Genomic DNA, 27,755 nt, shown 5'->3' on the forward strand with positions numbered 1-27,755 from the left:
TGGGATGCACTGACATTGAAGGAACAAGAGTTAGAGCAGGGTTTCTCAACAGCACTGATGCTTTAAGTTAGATAATTCTGTTGTGAGGTGTTGTCTAGCACATTGTAGGATGTAGGTAGGATCCCTGAACTCTACCCACTAGATGCCAAGAGAACCTACACAGTTGTGACAATCAAATACGCATCCAGGCATTGCCTAATGGCCCCAGGAGGGAAAAATCACCCCTATTTGAGAAACACTGAGATAGAGTAGAAGTCTCCAGGACACTGATAAAAGGTTCTGAATGAACTCCCTCAATCCAGAAGATTCCTCCAAAGTCTCTGTGCATAGTACTGCTCTTGGTGCCCTTAAAGTATAGAAGATATAACGGTCGCATTCCACTATAACCAACCCACAGGGTGTTGGAATAGCTTTATGTACTAGATTGGATCAAATCCATTACTAGAAACCCCATTTCTGGTATGAGGCTACAGTGGGAAAAAATATTTTGTAAAAATCTTATTCACAAATGACACACAAAATATGTGAAACTGCCCCCCAATACAGGATTAGATGTCACCATCCTGTTCCAGTAAGCCCCAGCATTTCTCTATCATGAGAATAATACCTAACATTTTCCAAGAGTTTATGATTTAATCTCCATGAGGGGTAGGAACTGCTATTAACTCATTAGTTGAAGAAACTGATGCAGAGGGGGTTAAGTAACATGCCCCAAATCACATTAAGTGATCAAACTGAGATTGGAACCTGACTTTTCCAAAGCCCATGCTCTAAGGCTAAACACTTTTACCATTATTCCAGATGGCCTCCATTAGGGTACAAGTTCTGTGAGGAAGGGGCTAGTTCTTTCTTTTTCACCATTGTATTCCTAGCATTTGGCTCATGCTTGGAATAGAAGCTCACATATTTATTGAGTGAGTCTCAGTTCAGGCCTAACTTACTCGCAGATCTGCACTGAGAAGGTCCTGAGAGCTCAGTAAGTTTGGGCACCAAGAGGAAGAAAATGTCTTCCACTCTTGACAGGAAATAAGCAGTCACAGTAACTGATACTGCATTGCTAGAACTAACTTTTGAGAATTTTGTTCCAGAAATGGGAGGCTCAACCATCAACCCTGCCTCACTTCCATTAAAGCAGTACCCTCCCTAGTGCCTCCTTATGCAGCAGATGCCAGTTACATTGAGGCCTCAAGGAGGTGGGGGAAGAGTGGAAACAGAAATTAAGTATAGAATCGACTATTTCTGCAAAATGAAGTTGTAAATAATTTTTGATAGGATCAAAAACTGGTACTCAAGGATAAGTTTTCCAAACATCAGACAGGCTTTTTTTAACATTCTCTACCCTCTATTCAAAAATGTTTTAGAAAGTTGAATAGGTATTACCTCTACTACTGGACATACCTGCCTCAACATATTTTTCCTCATTAGAGAGCCTTGGTATCTTTTTGATGAAGGGACTATATGTCCAGAAATTTCTGCAGATACTGTGTAAAGTCCTCGCAAAGGATGAGAAGATTAAGCTGAGGATACCAAATACTGTAACAGACTTTGGTAATTATCATGTATATTTTTCTGGGCCCAGATGTAGCCTCGGCATATTTATCAATTTAGTATTTCAAGCAACCATCATTCCCACTAGATAAAATACTTTTTTGTCCCTGCCTAAGGCCACTCTCAGGGATAGCCTAGAAGATAATGGAACTCAGGGGATATCAATAACTTCTAAGGGGAATAAGCAAAGGAAATATGCTGTGAAGTTCTGTAAAGAATGTAAGGAAATCCGTGAATGGGCTTTAATCTGCTCTATGTATATACTTGCACATCTAAATGTACTTCTTGGGGTGCCTGGGTGGTTCAGTCGTTGAGCATCTGCCTTCGGCTCAGGTCATGATCCCAGGGTCCTGGGATGGAGCCCCACATCAGGCTCCCTGCTCCGCGGGAAGCCTGCTTCTCCCACTCCCCCTGTGATCCCGCTCTCGTGTCTGTCAAATAAAATCTTTAAAAAAAAAAAAATGTACTTCTTGGAAACCATGGAAGCTATAAAGCAACTTGTGGGGTGAGAATGTTCCCCACTCTGCATGGAAGCCACTTCAGTGAAGGCATTCATATAAAGCTTGTACTTTATGGACCTCACACCCTCTCCAATGTAGCCCCGTCCATAGTTATGTTCTCATTCCCACCAATGCTCCTAGGGAAAGCTAGATACAGCACATTTTCAACAAATTCTAACATGAACTTCAGCTTTAAGGAACAGGGAGAATATGTTTTCTGTTCTAGATGAAGCATTTTCTCCAGTGCGGCTTAGTTGTTAATAGCTGTCATTTAGCAACTGAGGGTACTTTTTTGCAAGCTGGCGGTCTTCAGTCCCTAGTTTGCCATATTGACTCCTACCCAAACATTGACATTGAAAAAAAAAAAAAATCAGTAACTCACTTTTATTTGTTCTTTCAGCTCCTTTGAAGATTATGAAACAGAGGAACCTGTCTCTCCCTCTGAAATTGGAAACAAAGGCAATAAAAGTAAAATAGTAACCTCAAGCCTTTCAGAGAAATGTGGAAAGCTTCAGTCAGTGGATGAAGAGTAGCTGCCAAGGTCTTGAAAGAGAGATACGTATTTTAAATGTCTTTTTCTTGTGGAGATGCTCCAGTTTGCGTACTGCTTTTTAAAGGCTTTGATTTTTACAAGTGTGTATCTGCACTAGGATCTTTGAAACATTTTTAAGCAATAGGTTTGGATACACATACTCAATTTGGGGGACTCCTCCAATTTGCCTCAAACCTCTTGCAGAGCTTTTCCTCCAAATAAATACAGCGATATACACCTTCCAAAGTCTGTGAATCAGCACTCTTCACCCCTGAATGTACCAAGGATATCTCGGGGACAGTGCCAAGCACAGTTCTCTGCACAAAAGCAGGAGTTGCCTCTGTTGTCCAGCATCCCTGAGGCCCCTCAGGGCTCCTATGGAGCCCAGAAGAAACCTTCACTTGCAGAAAACTTGAGTCAAAAACATTCTGGAACTTAAAAAAGCAGTTAAGGGCCTCCAGAAGTGACTTACCCCTGGTAATAAAAGCACTGCCAAAACATCTCAGAGACTTTTTAAATATGTGTACTGGAGTTCAAAGATATTGAACTTACTTGTTTAATGTAATTTCACAATGACCTGCCAAACTACTAGTCACTTTACATCCTCAGGTATTGTAACCACTGGGCCTTCCAACCTTGCTGGCAAGTTCTGAATAATCTCTCCCCATCCTGTGGATCTTATATAAAATATGATGAAAAAACTTCTAAGTACAGAATTTGACTCATACTTGAAAAAAAAGTTTCCTTTTAACTTATCTAACATTTGTGAATTACTGAATGACTTATTAATCTCCAAATTAGTTGATACCCCATCTGTACTTCCTATTAAAAGGCCTACTTGAAGACTTAGCGATATACAAAAATTCTTACCAGATGTATTCATCACTGAATATTAGACTAAGCCAACAGTAAAGGCCTCAATCTAAATATTATCCCTTCATATTGAAAAGGAATTACTATTTCAAATATCCCATCACTTCAATAATTATCACAAAAATGGAAGAAAATAGTGATGCCACCCATAAAGGAAACCTGTTTCATCTGTACTATAGTGGTAGATGTGTTCATTACAGAATTTTACATTTTTTCAGCAAGCCACAGTGCAGCCAAAACCTACAATATCCTTAAAGATAACTGAAAATAAACTATGAAGATGGATGGACATTTCTAATAGTGTAAGTGAAAGAAACTCGCAAGAAACTTTAACATCCATCTGTGTCAGTCATCACCCTTTCCCCTGGGTTTTTTGCTTTAACCCCAAGTCCTAAATGTCAGAATAGTGTCCCTGCCAACCTGCTCTGGTTCCCCCTTACAGATGTGAAAGTCAAAAAATGAAATAAACTTTGGGCTATGGTAGGCAAAAAGTAGAGATAAGTGCAATTTAGGAAATGTACCGCCAACTGGTACAGTAAGTTTTTTTTTTTTTTTTTTAGTATCCTCTGTTGCCTGTTATTTTACTTTTCATATCAGAATTAATCTTCCATTTAATGGTTACAGAAAGTGATAAATATTAAAATTTGGCATCTAATAGTTCACAAACTAAAACCTTAAAAATGACTAAATTTTTAGGAAACACTACATGTAATAACCCAAACACACCAGTAAATTAGGATTAAAAGTATTTATGATACGTGAAGTTTACCATCTATTCCATCCACCCTTTACCAGGGAGAGAAAGCAATTACTTAAATTTCAGATTAAAATATTAAAAAGGTAGTATTTTTCTTAGAAGCCAGATATGGTTTAAAGGTTTTATTATTCATAATGATCTAAACTATTTCTAAGACTCATCAGCAAAAAGTAAAAAAATTTAATTTTCTAATATACATTTTTTTTTTAATACTACTTGGCTTTTACCTTGTATTTCCTTACTGAAATCCTCTTGCTTTTACTTTGGTCTGTATTTGGTTTCAAAAGTCTGTAATTACTATAAAAAGTAACAGCTACCAATATCATTCAAGATAAAGCTATTTTAATTTAGGTTACCCAAACTATCATATTTTCAGACACAAGTGTTTCACTGTAGTCCTTTCTTAAGAGTTGAATGCAAGAAATGTGAATTCCAAGGAATTAGGACAGTATATATTTGACTTCCCGGTAAAGATCTCACTGAATAAAATCATTACTGCCCAACTGGAAATTTCAAGTTTTTACAATATCCCAGGCTGCTTAATAAAAGTTAAATTGAGGGTTATCATGGTGTTAATGTTGTTCAATGAAAAATGAGTTTCACAGCAAAACATTAATTGCCAATGTACTCAAACTAATGAAATTCTGTGTATTTTCCCTGCATTTTATCTGTCATTGTGTATGATTCAAAGTGTTTATAAAATTCTAGATTGATTAAATGAGGTAAGTCATTGCTCAACTTTTGGAAATGTCATGAAAGTGTGTTTGGGTGGAGAAACCTGCATGATTTAACTTGTTTTTGTTTTTCCCTTTTTGCAAAACTAAATAAAGAGATAAGTTGTCAAATATGAACCACATTCACTAAGGTAATCACTACACACTTTTGGTTTTATTCACACTTGCACCTCATTTTTATATTTGAAAGAGTAACATTGTAAACAAACTTGAGTTTCAAAGAATAACTCTTTGAACCCCTGGGAAAATCATAAAGGAATTTCTAGAATGATAACACAACCTCATAACTGAGAAGTTATTTTCTTTGGGGGGATAAGGAAGAGGACTAGATACAGGGAATGAGAAGTTCACAGGGATCAAAAGGGACTTTAGCCTTATGTACTTTTAGCCTTATATATAATGTATTCTTTTAAAAGAATGTATAATTGATTGTTATTTAGGTACCTAAAACCTAATTTTTTAGAAAGGAGGGAGAAAAGTTAAACTATCATCCAAGTATTAGATTCTGACTCTATACTTTCAACTTAGTATTTTCTAAAACATTTTATATTTGTTACTTATGATATGGGAAAGGAAATTTTATTTTTCATCTGTTGTAAAACTTTTACTTTTCTTCAGCAAGGTCACCATATAGTTGTTTCAAGAATACTAAGATCACAGTAAAATAAAAGGAATTCTTTATCCTAGGAGCATATTATAGCTCTGCACAGAAATGTAGACTTACTGAAGCTAACCAAAAAGATAAATCACCAAGTTCTAACACTTCTATCATTTGATGTATGTTAATAACAAAGACTCGAAAGAACAAATGAAAATGTGTCATATTAAAAGTTGTTATTGTTTTGATGGTTTCAAATCCTGATAAAGTCAATCCAGTTACGGCAGTAATAATTTCTCAATCACCCCTAGTTAGCCATTGGTCAGCATTCCTAAATAACTCATGGTATAAAGAAAAACAATGCAAAAATCAAGGCACTGTATTATTCTTCCCCAAATGTATATAATATAGGCCATTCAGAGCATACTATCCCAAACTCCTCAGTATTCTACAACATAGAATTAGAAAACTAATATTTATTGATAGATTTAAGTGTAATACAGGTTTCCAAAAATGTGGCAGTGAGAATACCAGCATAAAAAAGAGAAACTTGTGCTAAAAACAACCTGAATTAATCATTGGCAATATTACATAACAATCAAGGCCCTCACATACTAATGATTTCCGATTTGTCTATATTGCCAACCTCCCATGCATCAAAAAACACAAAACTAAAAATATCAAACTTGGGAAGAAATAAAGTACTCTGAATTTTAAGATCATAATATTAGGAAAGTTTGGGAGATTTGCAAAATATATCCTAATCATCCATGTGTACAATCTCATTTCTAGTCATTTTTGCAGTGATCATTAGTGAATAAAGAACAGATTTACAAGTTTATATAGCAGGGCATCTGGGTTCAACACAAAACTGTTACAAACTTTAGGCAAATACATGTTTCATAAGACACTGCTAACACTTAGAGGAATTAAATAAAAGTCCAAAACTTGGAAAGCAAATAAAGACAAGACAACTAAGAAGCATTTTCCACCATTTACTCTTGTTATCAAAAATAGTTCAACTCTTCTTGCAAAACAAAAACAAAATAGTACATACTGGACACATACATCACATTTTTCTTCCTATGGCTTTAGCCCACCCCCACCCCACCGAAAAAAACAAAAAAAAAAAAAAAAAAAAAAGGAAAAAGGAAAAAAAAAAAAAAAAGAAAGCCCAACAACAAAAACAATTCTACCTGACCACATTCACAGAAAATGACACCAGGATACACTACAAAACAGAAGGAGGTGTCATCTGCTCTGTGTCCAAAGGTTTCTTCTCCATGTCTTGTACTAAGTGAATAACCATCATTGAACATGCTGTGTGCCAAATCAAAACATAAACTTCAACATATGTCAGATCTCATGAGAGATGGTGAACGTAGTAGAAATTAGAAATTTTCCAGCAGTATTTTTCTTTAAGCACTGTCAAAGCAGCAATTCTTCTTTTAAATCATAAGGTCATTTCTTTACAACCTAGTCAGTCCTTGTTTTATTTGGGCTGTGCTCTTTCAAGCAACTGACTAGATTTCCCTTCAACAGAATGTTTGTGACTCATTTGTCTTCCCCATAAAAATTAAAGGGAAGACATGCATTTAAACTGAAACATACTTTGTGCTTTACATGCAAAAGAGCATTCTAAAGAAAATCCTCCTAGCTTCAAACCTACCTAAATGCACAGGCTTCATAAAAATGCATTTTTTATTTGGCCTCTATAAAGAAGCCTTCATAATGAATAGCACCCCAAAAAAGAGAAAAGGAGCATATTCAAAATAAAGTCTGAAACTATTAGAGGAAACAAACAACAACAACAAAAAATCAAATAAGTGGCCAATAGCAATAAATATAATGCATAAACCTGGGTAAGTTTTGGGGCATTATTTCAAAATTATTTTAAATAAATCCCAATTTCTAAATAAAAATTATTTTTTTTAAATTCTGTCACATCCTATAGTCTAAATTCAATTACCTTCAGAATAAAACTGCTCTTCTCCACTTCATTTATCTAATTAGAACACTGCTAAAAGTGAAGGATTTCAAAATTTTTTCCCTAGAAATGAGTCAGACTAACTATAAAAGTTATTCAAACTCAGAATGGTCATAAACAGCTAAACATCTGCATCTTGACAGAATTTCAGTTTGTTCACTTTTTAAAAGACAGATTTCAACATTCTAATGAGGGGCAAATTTTCTTTCATAATACTGCTGATTTAAGAACTGCTACATACACCAGTAGCCAATTTTCATGATCAGAAATGGTATTAGGTCAGCACAAAGGTTGAGCCAGACACATCAGCTTTTCAACAGGAGAAGCATCAATGGCATCTGAAGGCAGCACTGAGTCCCCTGAACTAATGGCTACTTTTTCACAAAAAATTAGCACAATCTTTATGGACTGACTAGATACCACTTCCTTACATTTAATCATAAACTTTGATTATGCACAAAGCATGACCATAAACAATGAGGTTAATGTTATTTTCCTTGCCAAAGTTCATTTTGTATAAATCAGTTGCATCAGCATTTGTTCTCAAACTATGAGGTTCTGTAAGAACTAAGGACATATAGTTGTAGGGTTACTCCTCCATTATCTGCAAACTATTTCCCCGACACTAACACATATAACTTAGCAATGAAAACACTTGATACAAGTGATCTATATGCAGGAGCTCCGGCAAGTTAAACCAACAAAACCATAGCTGCCGTAAAACTGTAGCTATTTCCCTACCAGAGGTAGGTTTAAAGACCCACTGATTTAACAGTCGAATCTCATGTCTATAGCTTCATCCAAACTTTTATCATCATGTGTACTGGCAGCTAAAAACGTTGTTACTGGGGACCCTGTGACATTAATTACACTGGTGCTGGTACTAGCATTGCGCACAGCAATGCTAGTCACATTAATGCCCAAAGTGAGCCTGGTCTGCTCCAAGGCCTTTTCCGGCACAGCAAATGCCTCCAGCTTCTTCTCCCCATTGGCCATATAGGAGTTTTGGCAGCCACGACATATACAATCTAAGCAGGCTTTGCGGTTAGAGTAGCAAGGGCAGCGTTGGCCGCGGCATGTAAGAACACTTGGATTTTGAGTAGCACGCCCACATTTACAACCTTTCTTTTCCTGGGGTTTTTTATACACAGTCTTGGTAGGACTTCCTGGCATAAAATGGTGACTAGGAATCTTTTCCTTTACGGTTTTGTCTTTTTTAAGAATACCTGGCTTGGTTTTAGAGTGAGATTTCTTGGATCCATGTTCATGACTCTTTTTCATGCTTTTAGTAGATAAAAGTACAGTTTTGCTGATTTTGGGTGTTGTGCCTCCATTAGGAACAGTTGCTATAGGTTGAAGAGAAATTTTGCTCTCCCGTTTCACTGTCACAGGGGCAGATGCCCCCAACGTTGGGCCTCGGATAATGGTAGAAATTGGAAGTGGCTGAACTTTCTCACTGTCACTTTCTGATCTGGATCGTTTTCTATTCAATTTTGCTACTTTCGGAGTTGCTGCTGTACATGATAACCCATGAAGTGCAGGACTGGTGGACATAAAAACATTATGGCTAAGAGACTGGGAAGAAAGCTGCAGAAAAGGTCCATTGGATACAGTGGCTTCCAAGTTGGGCTGCAAATTAGGGCAACAAACCTCTGTATTTGAAACAGTTTCTAAGCTGCGGAGCACTTCCTCAACACTCAGTAACAGAGAGTCACCAGGTTTTATATCTTCACTGAAACTGCAGATATCAATGCCTGTGGAGCATAAGTCAGTGGCTACTGTGTCACAGACAGGTGGCAAGCTGTCAGACAGATCCTCAGTCTTTATGTCAACAGTGTTACATACATCAATTGTGTTTGAATGTTCAGGTGAAGGAATATTTATACCAAATCTATCTATTGAAAGCCCATTATAAGTAGGCAAACCATTGATAACAGAACTGCCAATAGCAATGCTGAGGGTGCTTTCAGATATTGGAGATAAACTAGCTTGAGGATCAGTTGTGGGTTCTGAGGTTGAAGGTAAAGGGGAATGTGTTAAACACAAAGTAAAGGATGAATCTGAGGGTTTTTCCGTCTCCTCACAAAACAATGATCCATCATTAAGCAAAGCCAAAATATCAGAAGAACAGTCGACTGCTTCTATTATATCCCGTGCCAATGTAGTCTGTGTGATATATTCACATAGTTTTTTGTAGCAGTTCACTAGGATGCTTAACTGCTTGTTTTCCTCAAATTGCTCATAGTCTTTGCACCAGCTACATGAAGGTTTCATCATCATTTTCTTGCCTTTACAAGGTTTGCAGACATAATGTTGGCAGGTGGAGTTGGTGGGTGCAATAGGATCTTGTAGCAAATGTCCTAAGAGGGAAAAAGGAGGAAAGCAAAGATTTTAGTAAAATAAATATACGATTTCATATATTGAAGTTAAGATGAGATTATAAGTAATCTATTAAAATTGAGGTGGGTTAAACTCACCAGACCAGATAACAAAAAATATATCTTACAGGAAATGGAAAAGTACTCAACAGTGCACTTCACTTCCATGCCATATTCCCCATTCCTTTATCTCAAACCAGAATCTTCCTTGATTCTGTATTTCTCTCCCAAACCATATGTTCTGGTCCACTTTCTTATCCTCTTCTCCAAAAGCTATAAAGAGGTGAAGATCAGTCACCAAAAGCACAAACTTGGCTTAAAACCCTTGGAACCTCAACCTAACACAACACAACACGGTAATGCTACAATATACTGAACAAAATCATGCTGTTTATTTTGTATTAAACACTGGGAAAAAGATAGGAGCAAGAGACACTCAGTCCCTACCCTCATTAAACATAATTTAAGGGTATTAATCAGTACAAAGGCATCTTCACCAAAAAAAGTATAATTTCAAAAACCATTTTATTATATATACTAATCTAAAACTGAAAAGATTGAAATGTTATGATGAAAAAGAACAATGTTCATTTATTGAAAGAAAAAATAAACTTAAACTCTCCTACAAAAAAATCAAAATGCAATGACAAAAAAGAATTATATATATATGTGGGCGCCTGGGTGGCTCAGGCGTTAAGCGTCTGCCTTCGGCTCAGGTCGTGATCCCAGGGTCCTAGGATCAAGCCCCGCATCGGGCTCCCTGCTCAGCAGGAAGCCTGCTTCTCCCACTCCCCCTGCTTGTGTTCCCTCTCTCGCTGTGTCTCTCTCTCTCTCTCTCTGTCAAATAAATAAATAAATAAAATCTTAAAAAAAAAAATTATATATAAATGTATCAAAAGGAAAAAAGGGCATACTACCAGACTCAAATTCTTCTGACAAAATACAAAATGACCCTAGTCATAAACCACAAGTATCCTAAGTACAGCAATATCATATAAAAGTGAAAGTGGTCTCCCAAATTATAAATGACCTATGTAGATTATGTACCAGGAAAGAGAGAGCAACTAGATCCAATCGCTATTTCCACCCTACTCCACAAAGAAGCAACTGTTCTTGGTTCCCAATTCAGGACAAACAGTAATAAACTCAAAGTAGCACCTGTTTCTCAAACAAAATTATGTAATTAAGACTCAGGCATGGGGGGCGCCTGGGTGGCTCAATCGTTAAGCGTCTGCCTTCGGCTCAGGTCACGGTCCCAGGGTCCTGGGATCGAGCCCCCCATCGGGCTCCCCGCTTGGCGGGAAGCCTGCTTCTCCCTCTCCCACTCCCCCTGCTTGTGTTCCTGCCCTTGCTCTCTCTCTCTAAAAGGAAAAAAAAAAAAAGACTCAGACATGGGAAAGAAGACACTTCAGGCTACAGCCAAGTGAGATCAGCAAACCCTCTCCCTTAAAAGCAACTATAAACCTGAAAATTTTTGACAAAGCAAGTCATTTTCACAACCAAACACATAAAACCATTTGAGAAGCATTTATATGTTTGAAAAACTGCTCAATTTCAGGTAACAACAGTAAGAATCTGTGGTGTTCTAGTCTGGGGCTGCCCCGTTCTCCCCTGCCATCTGTTCCATCAGTATTACCCTGAAGACCAGAAGCTGCTGTGATGGAAGGGGGCTCACTCCATTTAGTAGTGCAGAGGATGATGCAGAGCCCCAGAAACATGATCACTGAAAAGTGACTTCTCAGAGGCTAACCAGCTGGAGAAGGCAAACAGCTCAGTTCTTACTAGCCTGAGATTGCAAAAGCCCAGGTTAAACAGGCCACAAACAAGATGACAATTTACCCCAAGTTGATCTATAAATTCAATGTAATCTTTGAGAATCCCAGGTGTCTTTTTAAAGAAACTGACTGATTCTAAAATTCTTACGGAATCAGAGGACCTAGTATAGCCAGAACAATTTTTTAAAAGAGCAAATTTGGAGGAATTTCACTACCAAATTTCAAAATCTTCTTTAAAGTTATAGTAATCCAAACAATGTGGCAATGGCAAAAGGATAAACATATAAATCAATGGAACAGAACAGAGAGTCCAGAAAGAAATTCTTACATTTATGGTCTACTGATCTGTGTCACGAGTGCCCAGATAATTCAACAGGAGAGAATTTTCCACACATCATGTCAAACAATTTGATATCCAAATGCCAAAAAACAAAAAACCAACAACTACTTAGATCCTTACCTAACAACATGCACAAACATTACCTCAAAATGGATCACAGACATCTAAATGTAAGACCTAAAATTCTAGAAGAAAAACATAGGAGAAAAGTCATGACTCTGGGCCGGGCAAAGTGTTATATGTGACATCAATGCACAATCTGTGAAAGGGAAAAAATTATAAAACGGGATTCCACAAAATTAAAAATGTGTGCTTCAAAAGACACCATTAAGAAAACAAAAAGATAAGGGTGCCTGGGTGGCTCAGTCAGTTAAGCATCTGCCTTCGGCTCAAGTCATGATCCCAGGGTCCTGGGATCAAGCCCTGTGTAGGGCTCCCTGCTCAGTGGGGAGTCTACTTCTCCCTCTGCCTGCCCCTCTGCCTGCTTGTGCACGCTATCAGATAAAATCTTTAAAAAAAAAAAAAGAAAGAAAGAAAATGAAAAGATAATCCACAGTATGGGAAAAAATATTTGCAAATCATTTATCTGATAAAGGGCTTATAACATGACATTAAAAACACTTCCTACAAATCAATAAAAAGACAACTCCATTTTAAAAAGTGGGCAAAAGAACTACTGGGTATTTACCCCAAAGATACGAATGTAGTGATCCGAAGGGGCACATGCACCCCAATGTTTATAGCAGCAATGTCCACAACAGCCAAACTATGGACAGAGCCTAGATGTTCATCAACAGATGAATGGATAAAGAAGATGTGGTATATATATATACAATGGAATATTATGCAGCCATCAAAAAATTGAAATCTTGCCATTTGCAACAACGTGGATGGAACTAGAGGGTATTATGCTAAGCAAAATAAGTCAATCAGAAAAAGCAAGTATCATATATTCTCACTGATATGAGGAATTTGAGAAACAAGACAGAGGATCATAGGGGAACGGAGGGAAAAATGAAACAAGATGAAACCAGAGAGGGAGACAAACATAAGAGACTCAATCTCAGGAAACAAATGAGGAATGCTGGCGTGCAGGGGGGTGGGAGGGATGGGGTGGCCGGGTGATAGATACTGGGGAGGGTATGTGCTATGGTGAGTGCTATGAATTGTGTAAGACTGATGATATAGACCGGTACCCCTGAAACAAATAATACACTATATGTTAATTGGAAAAAAAAAAACCTAAATAAAAATAAAAATAATAAAAGGATTCAGGAAAAGAAATAAATAAAAGTGGGCAAAAGACCTGAATAAACACTGCATCAAAAAAATATGAGTGTCTAATAAGCATATGAAAATATGGTCAATATCATTAAGTAAAGTAAACCTTACCACACTGCTTACACACCTCTTAGAATGGATAAATTCAAAATGGACAGTATACCAACAGTTGGCAAAGATGTGGAGAAACTGGAACCCTTCTGTATTACTGGTGAGAATGTAAAAGTGTAGATCACATTGGAAAACAGTTTGAAAGTTAAACATACATTTACTATACAAACCAGCAATTCTGCTCCTAGGAAAAGGAGCTTTCATCTCTCAAAGAAAAATGAAAATATATGTCCATATAAATGTATGTGAAATATGCATAGCTGCATTATTCACAACAGACAAAAACTGGAAACAATCCAAATGTCCATCAACCCATGAGAAGATAAAATGTAGTATATTCATACAATGGAATACTGTTCATCAATTAAAATAACTATTGGTAAATGCTACAATATGATTAACTTCAAAAGCATGCCAAGTAAAAGACGACAGATGCAAAAGAGTACATTGTTGGATTATTTCATTTATATAAAATGTCTAGAAAGGACAGAAAAGCAGAACTAGTAGTTGTCCAGGGCTGGGACCAGGAGCAGGGATTAACTGTAAGGGCGCACAATGGAACTTTCAGCAGCGATGAAAATGTTCTAATATCGTATCAAGGTGATGGTTGCACAACTCTAAAATCTTTAAAAAAAAAAAAAAAAACAAAAACTTAAGCACCAATAGTTATGAAATCCAACCTTCTACCTAATACAGGAATTCTTAGAGTACCCTTGACTTTATTTAAGGCAGGATGTAGGGGATATGAAAATATAGATATATATGTATGCACTTTTTTGTTTTGTTTTGTTTTTAAGATTTTATTTATTTGACAGAGAGACGCACAGCGAGAGAGGGAACACAAGCAGGGGGAGTGGCAGAGGGAGAAGCAGGCTCCCCCCACTGAGCAGGGAGCCCGATGCAAGGCTCAATCCCAGGACCCTGGGATCCTGACCTGAGCCTAAGGCAGACGCTTAACAACTAAGCCACCCAGGAGCCCCCATATGTATGAACTTAAAGGAATAAAACGTTAAGGTTAAAAAAATACATATTGGGAAGGAGAGACTGAACAAAATAAAAAAGGAAAGGACTAGGCTATTCTGGGTTTAACTTGTTTTGTAGCTTTTAACTCTCAAACCATATAAATATTTTACCTAATTTTATTAACTGACTAAAATTTTAAAAGAAACCCCTAGGGGCACCTGGGTGGCTCAGTTGGTCTGCCTTCGGCTCGGGTCCTGGTCTCAGGGTCCTAGGATCAAGCCCCATGTCGGACTCCCTGAGCCCCTTCTCCTTCTCCCTCTGCCCCTTTCCCCTGCTAGTGCTCTCTCTCAAATAAAATCTTTAAAAAAATAAATAAATAAAAGAAACCCGTAAAAATGAAAAGCAAAGTAACTTTAATTTTATATAAAATTGATGGTTTAACCACTCAGAGATTAACTTTTTTTTTTTTAAAGATTTTATTTATTTATTTGTCAGAGAGATAGAACACAAGAAAGGGGAGCAGGAGGCACAGGGAGAAGCAGGCTCCCCACCAAGTGGGGAGCCCGATGCAGGACTTGATCCCAGAACCCGGGGATCATGACCTGAGCCAAAGGCAGACGATTAACCGACTGAGCCACCCAGGCTTCCCGAGATTAACTATTTTAAATGACTTTGTAACACAGAAAATTGACTGATCCTAGCATCCTAGTTTTGTTTTTCAGTAATCACACTGGTGATGGTAATGTTGTCAGTTCCTATGAAGGTGCTGATGTCTACTGTCGGATAAAGTAAATGACGATGTCCTCGAGAATCTGGATTTTTTTTTTTTTTGGTAGGAAGAAAGAAGTCATAAGATAGAAAATATTAAGCAAAAAATCCTATAGTTCTGAATTTCAACTGGATTTATCAGTATGAATTCATGTTTTCATCTTAAATATGCGTATTTCCTAGCACAACATATTTCCTAGAAAAAGCCTGGAAGCACCCCAGTAGTAATGAACTCAGATAATGGTACTGGAAAAACAATTTCCTGTTCAAAGGAATCACAGATTCTTGGACAAATAACTGATTCCAGATCTGTGACATAAATTAGACAAGATGAGTTTTGATTACCTTGTTATACCGGAAAGCAAGGAAACTATCAAATATCAGGACTGTGTTAAAGAGACTTAGGAGCAAACCAGAAGAGGTTCCTGCTGGCCAAACATAAGAAAATCTGAGCATGCATAAATGCAATGGAATGAAGCATATCTAAGAAGTTCAAATCCCTGAGTTCATGGATGGATGTAAGGGAGGAAGGAAAGAAAAAAAGGAAGGAAAATCCGTTTCAAGATGCCAGTGAATCAGCTCATTAGTTGAAAAGTGGTAAATAAAGAGCTAGCATCAAGTGTTTATTCTGATTTAAGTATGTATGAACTATACCACCAAGTAACCCAATCATGGATGAAAAGTTTCTCTTTACAGAAAAAATGCAGGGGCACTTGGGTGGCTCAGTCGTTAAGCGTCTGCCTTCGGCTCAGGTCATGATCCCAGGGTCCTGGGATCGAGCCCCGCATCGGGCTCCCTGCTCAGCAGGAAGCCTGCTTCTCCCTCTACCAGTCCCTCTGCTTATGTTCCCTCTCTCGCTATGTCTCTCTGTCAAATAAATAAATAAAATCTTGGGGAAAAAAAAATGCAGCTAATAAATGAAACAATATATTTGAATGTCATCATTTTATAACCCCTAATGATTTGCAAATTGTACAAACTAAGTGGTAAGTAAGGATTGCCTTCATTCTGTCACTGATTTTTCACCAGTCACTTCAACCAAAACTTACCCTAAACTACCAAGCATCTTAAAGGATTTACACAGTACACATCTTTGTATCTCTCTGTGAGGTATTAGGAGAGTATGCCTAATACTGAGAACTGAAGAGGCTAGAAAACACATCAAAAACTCTCATTTATTGATTTATAATTCCACCACTACTGAGTTCTTAAGAATTTCAAACACCTGGCCTCATTACCTATTGGACTGCCAAACCATTCCCCAACACAAATATTTGAAACTTTAACCCACCATTAGAGATGCCTATACCAAACTTGTTTTATGCACTCAGCTAACCATCTTAACCCTCAAAGGCTTCCCAAAGGGTTCTCTTTACACTTCATAACAAAGGCAGCTCCAGTGATAGGGGGGAGAAAGTAAAAGATTCAGGGATTTCTTAACAGCTGGGTGTCAGCCACATATCTATTATATGTCAGTCCCTAAGTAAACTCCTCCCTGCAAAATTAAGAAATGTTACATAACACTTTTAGAATTGTAAAAATACATCTTCTCCTAGAAAATAAAATGGATGGGCAATCTGAGTCAAGGGGAAATGTGTCATTCATTGGCAGACTGTACTGTAAAAACTGGGGAGTATTTGGGGAGAAGTTTAATTTTACCTTATATCATCTTCCATATACTTTCACATCCAAGTACAAAAAAAAACCTGTTCAAAAAAACACATCTTGGGGCACCTGTATGGCTGAGTCAGTGGGCAAACAGCTCTTGATTTCTGCTGGGGTCATGACCTCAGGGTTCTGGGATCAAGCCCTGCGATGGGCTCCCCAGTGGGTGTGGAACTTATTAGGGATTCTCTCTCCCTCTGCCCAACAACACCCCTCTACCCCCACCCCAGCGCACGGACTCGCTTAATAAAAAAAAAAAAACCCAAACATCTCAGACTTTACAAATATATAGTTTGAGGGGTGCCTGAGTGGCTCAGTCATCATCTCAGGGTCCTGGGATCGAGCCCTGTGTCAGGCTCTCTGCTTTAATCTTAAATAAATAAATAAATAATAAAATGTAATATTTATAACAAAATAATTTCTCACTGCATTGCCTTGAATCCTTAGCCTGCACTGTATCACAGGAATTTCTTCCTTTACATAACACAAGTTGTCTTGTAACTAAATGAATTTGAAACTATGTGCCTTAAACAATATTAAATGATGCTATATTGACCCAAAAAGACTAAAGACTAAATAAATATTTCTACTCCTCACCTAAAAAAAGTTACTAATTCCTTATCTGTTTTCCCTCTAACTTTTTCCATCCCCAATCAGTCAATTATAATTTGAGACCAAGTCTTAGTTTTAGTTTACCACAATGGCAATTCTGGGAATACGTAGCTGCTGGTAATTAATTTACTAAGATACTTAATATCAGATTTTTTAATGTTAATTTTGTAAAACTTTTTACTATAATAAAATTTCAAACAGACAAAATGAGAAAATAGTATAATTACCCTCCATATTATATCACCCAGATTCAATAACTATCAAGATTATGCTACATTTGCTTCATCTACCCTTTCATTAAATATTTCAAACAAGTCCCAGACATCATTAATTCAACTCTATATATACATCAGTATAAATCATTACAAAGTACATTTTCTTCTGCAACCCACAATGCCATTATCACACCTAAATCAACAATTTTTAAATAATTTTTAAACCATATTTAGCTTTAACTTTTAAAGCACTAGAAAAGGGCTTTAATTCAGCTATCAAAACCACATTTTATAAATTATACTTTTCTGAATAAACATGCTTTTTAGCCATAGAACTTCCCCATTATTAAATGGATTTAATACAGATCATTCAAATCATTACAGTATTAGTATACCAAAGCTAGCACCTGGATTGGCTGCCATGCATTTTACCCCTACCACTGACAAGAACCACTGACTGCATCAAGATTTACAGAGCAGCTTAATCTTGAGAGAAAGACCCACAGTGCCAAAATAAATAAGCAAACCAACTGTAACCAGGTCTCAAATCAGGTCGCCTCTTCTATATTCAAGGAAAATGCACTTCTCCCTAGCATAAGCAAACAAGAATATCATTACTCTCTTAGCAAACTCTAAAATACATAACTGATCCCAATTTTTTAAAAAGCAACTGGCCATCCATTCACTTCAAAATACCAATGGTAAAAGTAGCCATACTATAAATCTTATGTTGACATGATAGACTACCAAGTAAATCAGATCTTACTCATGTCCAAAGAAAGATCTTTTTGCTTCTCCATTTTAACTGTGACAGCATTTAACTCCACTAATAGTTTCACCAGATTATTGGAGGAAATTAAGTGTAGGGGGTGTGGAGAGGGGACACAAGAAAAAGTAAAACTGATAATGACTCAAATGTTTAGCAAAATTTGTTAATGACTAAAAAATCATCCTGTGAATACTGGAACTGGCAGTAATAATGACCATAAAATAAAATCTACAATGGCAAACGCTACAAAAGGTTAAAATATAACATAGACAAATTAGTCGAATAACAACAAAGGAACTGAAGAATCATTAATCCTCATTTTAGAGTTTATATGGAAAAGAAATGATCCCAATGAAAGTAATTTCAGTAAAATGAAAACAATTAAAAAATGGAAAATGGTTTAAGAAATTAAACTATCTCAATGGCTTAATTTTGGCATTTGACAAAAATGTATCTGCTTCTCCCTCTGACCCTCCCCTCTCTCACGCTCTCTGTCTCATTCTCTCAAATAAATAAAATCTTTAAAAAAATAAATTTAAAAAAAAAATGTATCTTATAATTCTAAGTAAAATGATAAAGAGCATTTATCAGAACCAATACATTCTGTATTTACCACCATCCCCTCTCCAGAATTCCCACTGCTGGAAAGGCTTTTTTTTTTTTTTTTTTTTTTTTTTTTTTTTTTTAAGATTTTATTTATTTGGGCGCCTGGGTGGCTCAGGTCATGGTCCCAGGGTTCCGGGATCGAGTTCCGCATCGGGCTCCCTGCTCCTTGAGAGCGTGCTTCTCCCTCTGCCTCTCTCTCTCATGAATAAATAAAATCTTTAAAAAAAAAAAAAATTTTATTTATTTGACAGAGAGAGACATAGTGAGAGAGGGAACACAAGCAGGGGGAGTGGGAGAGGAAGAAGCAGGCTTCCCCCTAAGCAAGGAGCCCGATGAAGGGGCTCCATCCCAGGACCCTGGGATCATGACCTGAGCCGAAGGCAGACGCTTAACCCACTGAGCCACCCAGGCGCCCCTGAAATGCTTCTATTACAGCAGCAAACACTGCCTAATCAATAACCTCAAATAATGCAAGTAATTTCACATAAATCTTACTTGTATCTGAGATGACACTTGAGGATCAGGAAAAATTAGCCAAGACTCACATGAACAACATCCTGAAATACCACTATCAGAAAATAAAAAATGCACAAAGGCAGGCCATGGGTAATGATTAAAACCATCATAACAGGGGCGCCTGGATGGCTCAGTGGGTTAAGCGACTGCCTTCAGCTCAGGTCATGATCCTGGAGTCCTGGGATCGAGCCCCACATCGGGCTCCCTGCTCAGCAGGGAGTCTGCTTCTCCCTCTGACCCTCCTCCCTCTCATACTCTCCCTCTTTCTCTCTAATAAATAAATAAAATCTTTAAAAAATAAAATAAAATAAAACCATCATAACAGTTCTCCAAGAAGCATTCTTGGAAATGAGAATATTAAACACTCAAGGAATCCACAAGGACACATAAATCTTACAATACATTTTTAAATAGTTACAATATATACAGATATATGGGAAAATATCGGGGGGGGGGAGATCAACCTTTATAATAATCTCTCAACCAGTTTTACCAAAATAATGAAAGAGAAAAATAAAAATAGTACAGAACCCATCAGATGTAAAATATATGGCATCCTACAAAAGACAGGAAGCAGTTTTCTGCTTTTGCTGATAATGCAAGCAACATAAAATAGAAAGGATATCATAAAGATACATTCCTATATACTAATTAAATATGTTTCCACAACAACCTAAATGTGCTTCCCAACAAGTGGACCCATATCGAAACTAATTAGAAAATAAAAAGCTACCAGAAAATCGTATTAAAGTTCTAAGAGAGGAAAAGAATAAATGACAAAACTTTGCTTGATAAAATGGAATCATTATATTCCATGAGAGTTTCTTAAAATCATTACTAAAGAAACTTAAGAAAATAGTACTTAAAGTATTGGTTAAAGTACTCAAAAAAAAAAGTTCTTAAGTAGGAATTTTCTAGGTTCACTTATGTTACTGACTCTAAAGCCTTTCCTCAATCACTTTTGACTACGGAAGCTTTATTAAAAGCAGTAAGAGGGATGCCTGGGTGGCTCAGTCGGTTAAGCATCTGCCTTCGGCTTGGGTCATGATCCCAGGGTCTTGGGATAGAGTCCCACATCAGGCTACCTGCTCAGTGGGGAGCCTGCTTCTCCCTCTGCCTGCCCCTCCCCCCAGTTGTGCTCTTTCGCTCTCCGACAAAAAAAATATATTTATTTATTTGTCAGATAGAGAGGGAGGGAGAAAGAGAACATAAGCAGGGAGAGCAACAGAGGGAGAGGGAGAAGCAGGCTCCCCGCGGAGCAGAGAGCCCGATGTGGGGCTTGATCCCAGAACCGTGGGGTCATGACCTGAGCTGAAGGCAGATGCTTAACCCACTCAGCCACCCAGGCATCCCAATAAATAAAATCTTTTAAAAAAAATTAAATAAATAAAAGCAGTAAGAATTCTGTTGCCAGCCAAATCACATTGCTCTGAAGCTCTTGGATCCAAGACAGGATGGTAACTTACAGCAATGACAAAACATCTGACTGATGACAGGTGGCACATTTGATCTTGAAAAGGCACTCTCAAATGTTGCAGACAGAAAATCAAATATTCTGTTTAGGAATGCAGTCTTGGATTCTGCTAGGCACATTTTTCCTGAATCATGAGGGCAAGACTTTTGTATGAAGACTCAATCTAACTATATTTGTTTTAAATATACTTTACAGATTTCCATTCTCTACAGCATGACCAAAAAAGAAAAAAAAAATGTGGCCATATTTTAAATATTCTCAAGAAAAAATCAATGAAAACATGAGTCTGACCTTGAATGGAGGAGGTCAACTTTTAATTTACAAAAGGCAATAAAAAGATAGCAGAAACACTAACAATGAATGATAGGGGGCAGGGGGAAAGAAGCTAATTAAATGCCAAGACTGTTCAACATGTTTAAGAAAGTATTCATTCCTTTTTGTTACCTCCCAAAACATGTCCTAATGATCAATTTTTTTTCTGTATGTTTGGCACTATAAAATTTATCATATTATTACATGAAATTGGGTATGTCTCAGAAACATGAAAAACTGGTAGATGTTAATCCTTTAAAGTTTAGCAGATCCATTACAAATCAAAAGAAATTTTATTTTTTTGAAGATTTTATTTTTGAGAGAGAGGAGGAGTGAGCATGAGCCCAAGAGCAGGGGGGAGGGGCAGAGGGAGAAGCAGACTCCCTGCTGAGCAGGAAGCCTAATGCGGGAGGACTCCATCCCAGGATCCTGGGATCATAACCTGAGCTGAAGGCAGATGCTTAACTGAGTCACCCATGCAGCACCCTCAAAAGAAATGTTAAAGTTCAGTATTGCAAGTCAGGTGCCACAGCACTCAAACTCTCGGGAGAGAGCTTAGTGTCCTGGAAGTTTACCTGGGGCACACTCAGGACTATCACAAGCAGAGAAAGGAAGGAGCAGAGAAAGAACAAGTTAGACTGGGATATAATCACAACAAAGGCCTCTGATGACCCCACTGGAAGCTATGAGTGAAGCTAGGAACTATAATGGCGCTTCAGAGATGTCCCATGATGGGGTAAGGGAGCCAGGTCTTTAATGGACTAGTCTTTAGACGCAGGCTACTCCCAAGGGGATGTGAGCTTGGCTTGGCTCTCTTCAAGCCAAGGGCAATTCCCAGGGAGGTCTGACAGCCCCAGCAACATTCCCAGTAATTAACAGAATGAAGTCCTTCAATCCTGAAGTGGGGATTTGCGTAATGCATACATGGCATCCACTATAACTAGTTAATTCTGTAACTGTCCAAATCTCATCAATTTTGAGTAAAAAAAAAAAGTAATGAATAATTATGTGCCTTTCAAAGTGACTTGGCCCTCTATTTCTTAAAGCTATAAAGTGACTAAGTATCTACGTTTTTTCCAGCTCTAAAATTTGACGATTCTAAGATTTTATAGCAAGATCTATAAAGAGTGCATCAAAAGTCTTAAGGTTGGATATCATTAATTGTTGAGGTGATAGGTATAATAGAGCTCTATTTTGTATGTTGAAATTTTCTATGTAAGTTACAAAATAAAATCCAATACTTGCATGTTTCCACTTCCCCTCATATTCTCACGTTTCCAAATTACCAAAGGCTTTACATATTTAAATATTCTCCCTCTTTCCCCACCTCCCATTCTCCCCACACCCACTCCCCTCCAACACACACACACACAAACACACACTTACACACACATTTATACCCTTTTCCTCTTTCCTCCAAGATAAACCTTCCCTCCTCTACTGCCTCTGGCTCCAATCCTCCCTTCAGTTACCCACCTAACTGTATTCATACCCTCTACTTCCACCTTCAACCTTCCTTCCCGATAGCAATGTACCCTCCAGTTATTCATAAAGTATTTCCCTAGATTCAGTCTTCTAACAGAAGGTTAAAATTGCTAATCCCAAACCAATGTGCTTTTCTGGTTGATCATTCTTCCTTAAAATGCTCTCCTCCCTTCTCCCCTAACACTTGCCTCCTCCACCTCTTTTACATCCTCTTCTTCTGCTTTCTCCTTAATTTCAGTATTCCCCATGTTTCTGTATTAAGATCTATCCTTCTTACTCATTCCAGTATTCCACAGTAATCTTGGGTCACAGACCCCTTCGAGAATCTGATTATACATATATGCAAAGACACAAACTGTTGCATAGAATCTCATGGGGATCATGAACCTTTTTGGAAAGATAAGACACCCCAAGTTAAAAATTGCTCCACACATTACTTCCAGAGTTATTTGCACATAAATTGGTTCAATTACCATTTATAAACTGGTGACTTCTGAATCTTTACCTCCAGCTCAAATCTCTGCTGACCCCAGACCCACTCACCTAACTGCCTACACTAGGAATTTTAGGTCTCCTTCGATCACCCACAGACAACTCAATGAGCAAAAATAAACATACCTCCCCTAAACCCCCACCTAAAAACCTGCTCCTCCTCCTGCATCCCTTATTCTCTTGGATGCTGACATTATTCACCCAGAAATCAAACTAGATAAGCTTGATACCAACTATCTAGACTCTTCACCAGAATTCCACACCCAGCATATATAGCCTCTAAGTCACCCTTCAAGTTTTATTCTCATGACTACTACCTTAGTTGAACCGTCATCATTTCTCACCCCAAATATTGCAAGTTTTCTAACATCTTCCTGCCTCAACATCATCTGCTCCAATCAGTCCACCCTCCACACACTATCACCAAATAATGTTTCTAAAACACAAGTCTGCTTACGTCTTTCTTTTCAAAACCCCTCATAAAGGCGTAAAAACTGCCAAACACACACAGACACACACACACCACCTTCAAGCAGCCTTTAAAATCTAAAGTCTTTGGAATGACATATAAGGCCTTTCAGAATCTGGCCTCCACCCAACCCCCCCCCCACCCAAAACTTCATACTATTAAGCTTTCTCCATACTCCATTCCATTCCATACAAACTTCATACTCACTCTCACCTACCAGACCATTCCAAAACAGGCAATGCTTACTCATTCCTCTGTGAACTGCTCTTCCTAGAATGTCCTTCTTCCTTCCTTGAAGAATAAACTATTTTTTAAGAATCAACTCAAATATGACCTCCAAGAGGAAGCCTTCCTTCTTAACCCCACAGTTTGTTCAAAAAAGCACTTAGCACATTCTCCTCTTATAGCACTTATAACATTATATTGTCACCTTTCACTGGGTCTCGCTTATTCAAGGCCAGAAACTTGTTTATCTCTTTATCTTTAAACCAGTGTTGGCACATAAGCAAGCACCTAATAAATGTACAATGAATGAATCATAAAAAGCACATTAGAATTGGGAGTGACCTTGGAAATTAACTTGTTCCATTTTAACCAAGAAAGACTTTCATAAGATTAATAGCTCATTACTGGCAATAAGGAATAGAAGCAGAATCTATTGATTCCCAACCTAGAGTTCTTTGTACCAGCACCGTCCCTACTTCTGCTATTAAGTCCACAGCATCCACAGAGACAATTTTAGTTTCCTTCATCAAAAAGAATGATCACTGAAATTGGGCCATAGCAGAATCAATAATTAACCATAGGATGTAAAACCTTTTGGAGAAAAGAAGAAACAGGAATGGGTACTGGCAATAATGGATAGTGAGGGGAGGGGAGCCAGGGAAAGTCAAAAGGGGAGGATGGATGTTCAACAATAGTTTTGTGAGGGTCAGGAAATCCTTACTGCACAGAAACTGGAGCTGCAAGAGTCCTACCTGGATTCTCTATATACCAACTTCAATTTCTAAAGTTAACCTTAAATGTTCCAAGCAAACACATAAGCTATATAAAATTGTACTATCTTCTCTGTAAAGAGATTCCAACAAAAAAAATCAGGTTATTACATACCAGTCTAAGAATTTGCAGCATTAGAAATCTTAACTGGCAATTCTGTGTATATTTTAAATGTGTAAATACATGTAACATATATGTATAACATAAGTAAATATGTAATAAATTCCTATAATAAGGATGAGATGGTTTAGCCTAGATTCAGTCTCCAAAAGCAGAATCAAGGCACACATAGAGCGGGAGAATATACTTCTACCAGTGTCAAAGTCTGACATAGGGCCTCAACAATAATCCTTCCATAATTCAACCCACTGATTTAAATATCTTAAGTATCTCCATTCTCCACCTTTTCCAAATGAAGAGTTAATTTTTTAGGCTATCTTCACTTAAGAAAGCATTTCCCTTTCCTCATTTAAGCAAATAATTTCTGAGGCTCAGCTATATGCCAAGCACTGTGCTTGAGCCTACCACTCCCATTTAAAAAAGGATTCTCAGACCTTTTTTACATCTCTGAATTACAGCACCAAAATTACACCCAAAATTAAAGATGTAAAATATGTTTTCAAATAATAACTAAGAAGATATCTCCTAGATATATACAAGAAAATAATCTCTGAATTCCGTTAAGAACAAAACTGACAATAACACAAAAAGATCGTATGTATCACTTTGCAATGAGCACAGGGAATTAACTGTTTTGGACAATTACAACTCTTTTTTTTTTTTTTTTAGAGTTTTTTTTTTTAAGATTTTATTTTTCAATAGAGACAGAGCACAAGCAGTGGGAGTGGCAGGCAGAGAGAAGCAGGCTCCCTGCTGAGCAAGGAGCCCAATGTGGGACTCGATCCCAGGATCCTGGGATCATGACCTGAGAGGAAGGCAGATGCTCAAACCGACTAAGCCACGCAGGCATCCCTACAACTGTTCTTCTTAAAAAGCCTGTTTTTAGTCTTGCAAAAACCCTGTGCCATATGTTGAAGTCTAAACCTCTTAAAAATCTTTTCATTAGGCAAAATTCATGAGCATGAGTGCTACTATAAAGAATAATGGGCTCAAGTCAAAGAGAAATGAATCTGAGATCAGAGAACAACTCTCCTAAGAAGACAGCACCATTTTCCTCTTAGTACAGATTCCTAATCCAGGTCTTTAAATTTTTGATTGAACATCACTTAAGTATGTTCCCTTAAACTTCCACACATTTATTTTAGTAGTAAACCAAAAAGCAAATACATGCCTCAAAATAGTAACAGGTTCAACTGACAAACGAAGGTTTCAAAGAAATTTTTAGTTCTCTCAGTATCTAAGCTGCTACGCCCTAGACCACCAGCCCACCATTAGCCCCCTAGTATGACAGAAAAACATGCATTTTTATTAAAAATAAGGAAATAATATGATAGATATGCAGAAGTCACTAAAGACGGTGATACAGAACGAAGTATCTTGGCCACTTGACCAAGTAATTATTATAAAATTCATTATCGGGGCGCCTGGGTGGCTCAGTTGGTTAAGCGACTGCCTTCGGCTCAGGTCATGATCCTGGAGTCCCTGGATGGAGTCCCGCATCCGGCTCCCTGCTCGGCAGGGAGTCTGCTTCTCCCTCTGGCCCTCCCCCCTCTCATGTGCTCTCTCTCTCTCTCTCATTCTCTCTCTCAAATAAATAAATAAAATCTTTAAAAAAATAAAATAAAAATAAAATAAAAAAGATTTAAAATTCATTATATCAATTACATCATTTTAAGTAACAAAGTACTACTACAATGATACCAGTGACAGCTAAACATGTATGCCAGGGATATGGTGGGATGAAAAAAACACAAATTCTGTGTTTCCAGTTTGGAAAAAGGAATACAACTAGTTTGCTGTGAAATGAAAATTAACAGTTAAACACTGCATTTTTAGAAGTATGAATGTTACTCAAGCCAAGCTGTTTACCAAACATCTGAGTGGTTAAACTTCAGTTTAACTTTGTCTTTGGTTAACCTAAAACTATGAAAAATACTTCCTGGTGCTCTTGGTGATGTCATAGTTTATAAAGGTAAGCTTCACCAGTCAACTACTATTATAAACTAAAAAAACCAAACACACCATAGATTATGAAATGGATGATGTACAACCACTCAAAACCACAACACAGTCACAAGCTCAAGTCATACCTCATTTCATATTCTAATAAGAATTAAAAGAGAAAGTCAGATGTCACTTATCTTAATAATTACTTAGGGGAGACTTTTATAGTGTTTTGTGGTTACAGAGCACTTTTGTAATATTCCATTATTTTCATATTTTAGCAAAGCAATACTGGTCTTATATTAAATTATTACCAATAAGATAATACACGCTGGTCAGTTAGTCACAATTAAGTTGAACAACCAAACATTAATCAAATTAATCAATATAAATTCAGTTCCAAATTTCCCAAACTAGTGTTCCATTGAACGAGAAGGCATAAATAGGTTTGTCTTCATATTCTCTTGGATAGTCATCCCAAAATACATCAGTGTCTTAAAACTGAACACTGTCAAGAAACTTGCTTAACACAGCATTGCTTATATTTATTGGCACGTGTTCTTTTTTTAAAGTGCACCTGTTAACCTGGCACGAGGAGTACTCCAAGACATCACTACTGTCATCCCAGGGTTAATACTGAATCACCTATGTGGCCTCCTCCAGAATTTCTGGAGAAACTGCCCAGGAATGTACATTTTTAAAAACCTTCTCATGTAATTCTTATGCACAAACAGAATTAGAATTAGGAACCACACTAAAGATACTTTTCACCTTTTTTGCCTTGATGCCGTCTTTTATAGTAACAAGAACTCCTGGGTATTTTTTCTAATCATTTAAGTGGGAAATGTGATGAAATAATTTTAAGAAAAAAAAATGTAATCAGCATTTTATTAAAGATTATACTATAAAGTTCATTTTAATAAAACCTACAAATT

General features: G+C 37.3%; 2 protein-coding genes across 8 annotated transcripts in view; one reads left to right on the forward strand and one right to left on the reverse strand.

Moving 5' to 3' along the window:
- PPP2R3A (protein phosphatase 2 regulatory subunit B''alpha) overlaps window positions 1-4,948 on the forward strand; it is a 214,723-nt gene extending 209,775 nt beyond the window's left edge. For 4 of the 6 annotated variants that reach the window (XM_034995190.1, XM_034995200.1, XM_034995209.1 and 1 more), the window contains one exon: window positions 2,449-2,581. In XM_034995190.1, the coding sequence (XP_034851081.1) occupies window positions 2,449-2,581 (133 nt within the window). Of the gene's footprint in view, window positions 1-2,448 lie in introns of all 6 variants that reach the window. The other 2 variants (XM_034995176.1, XM_034995219.1) reach the window with 1 other exon arrangement.
- A 1,403-nt stretch (window positions 4,949-6,351) lies between these two features.
- MSL2 (MSL complex subunit 2) overlaps window positions 6,352-27,755 on the reverse strand; it is a 34,482-nt gene continuing 13,078 nt past the window's right edge. For both annotated transcript variants that reach the window (XM_034995230.1, XM_034995240.1), the window contains exon 2: window positions 6,352-9,889. In XM_034995230.1, the coding sequence (XP_034851121.1) occupies window positions 8,298-9,889 (1,592 nt within the window). In that variant the 3' untranslated portion in view covers window positions 6,352-8,297. The remainder of the gene's footprint in view (window positions 9,890-27,755) is intronic.

The sequence above is a fragment of the Mirounga leonina genome, unplaced genomic scaffold, assembly GCF_011800145.1.
Source record: "Mirounga leonina isolate KUSES-001 unplaced genomic scaffold, KU_Mleo_1.0 Mir_115, whole genome shotgun sequence".
Lineage (NCBI taxonomy): Eukaryota > Metazoa > Chordata > Mammalia > Carnivora > Phocidae > Mirounga > Mirounga leonina.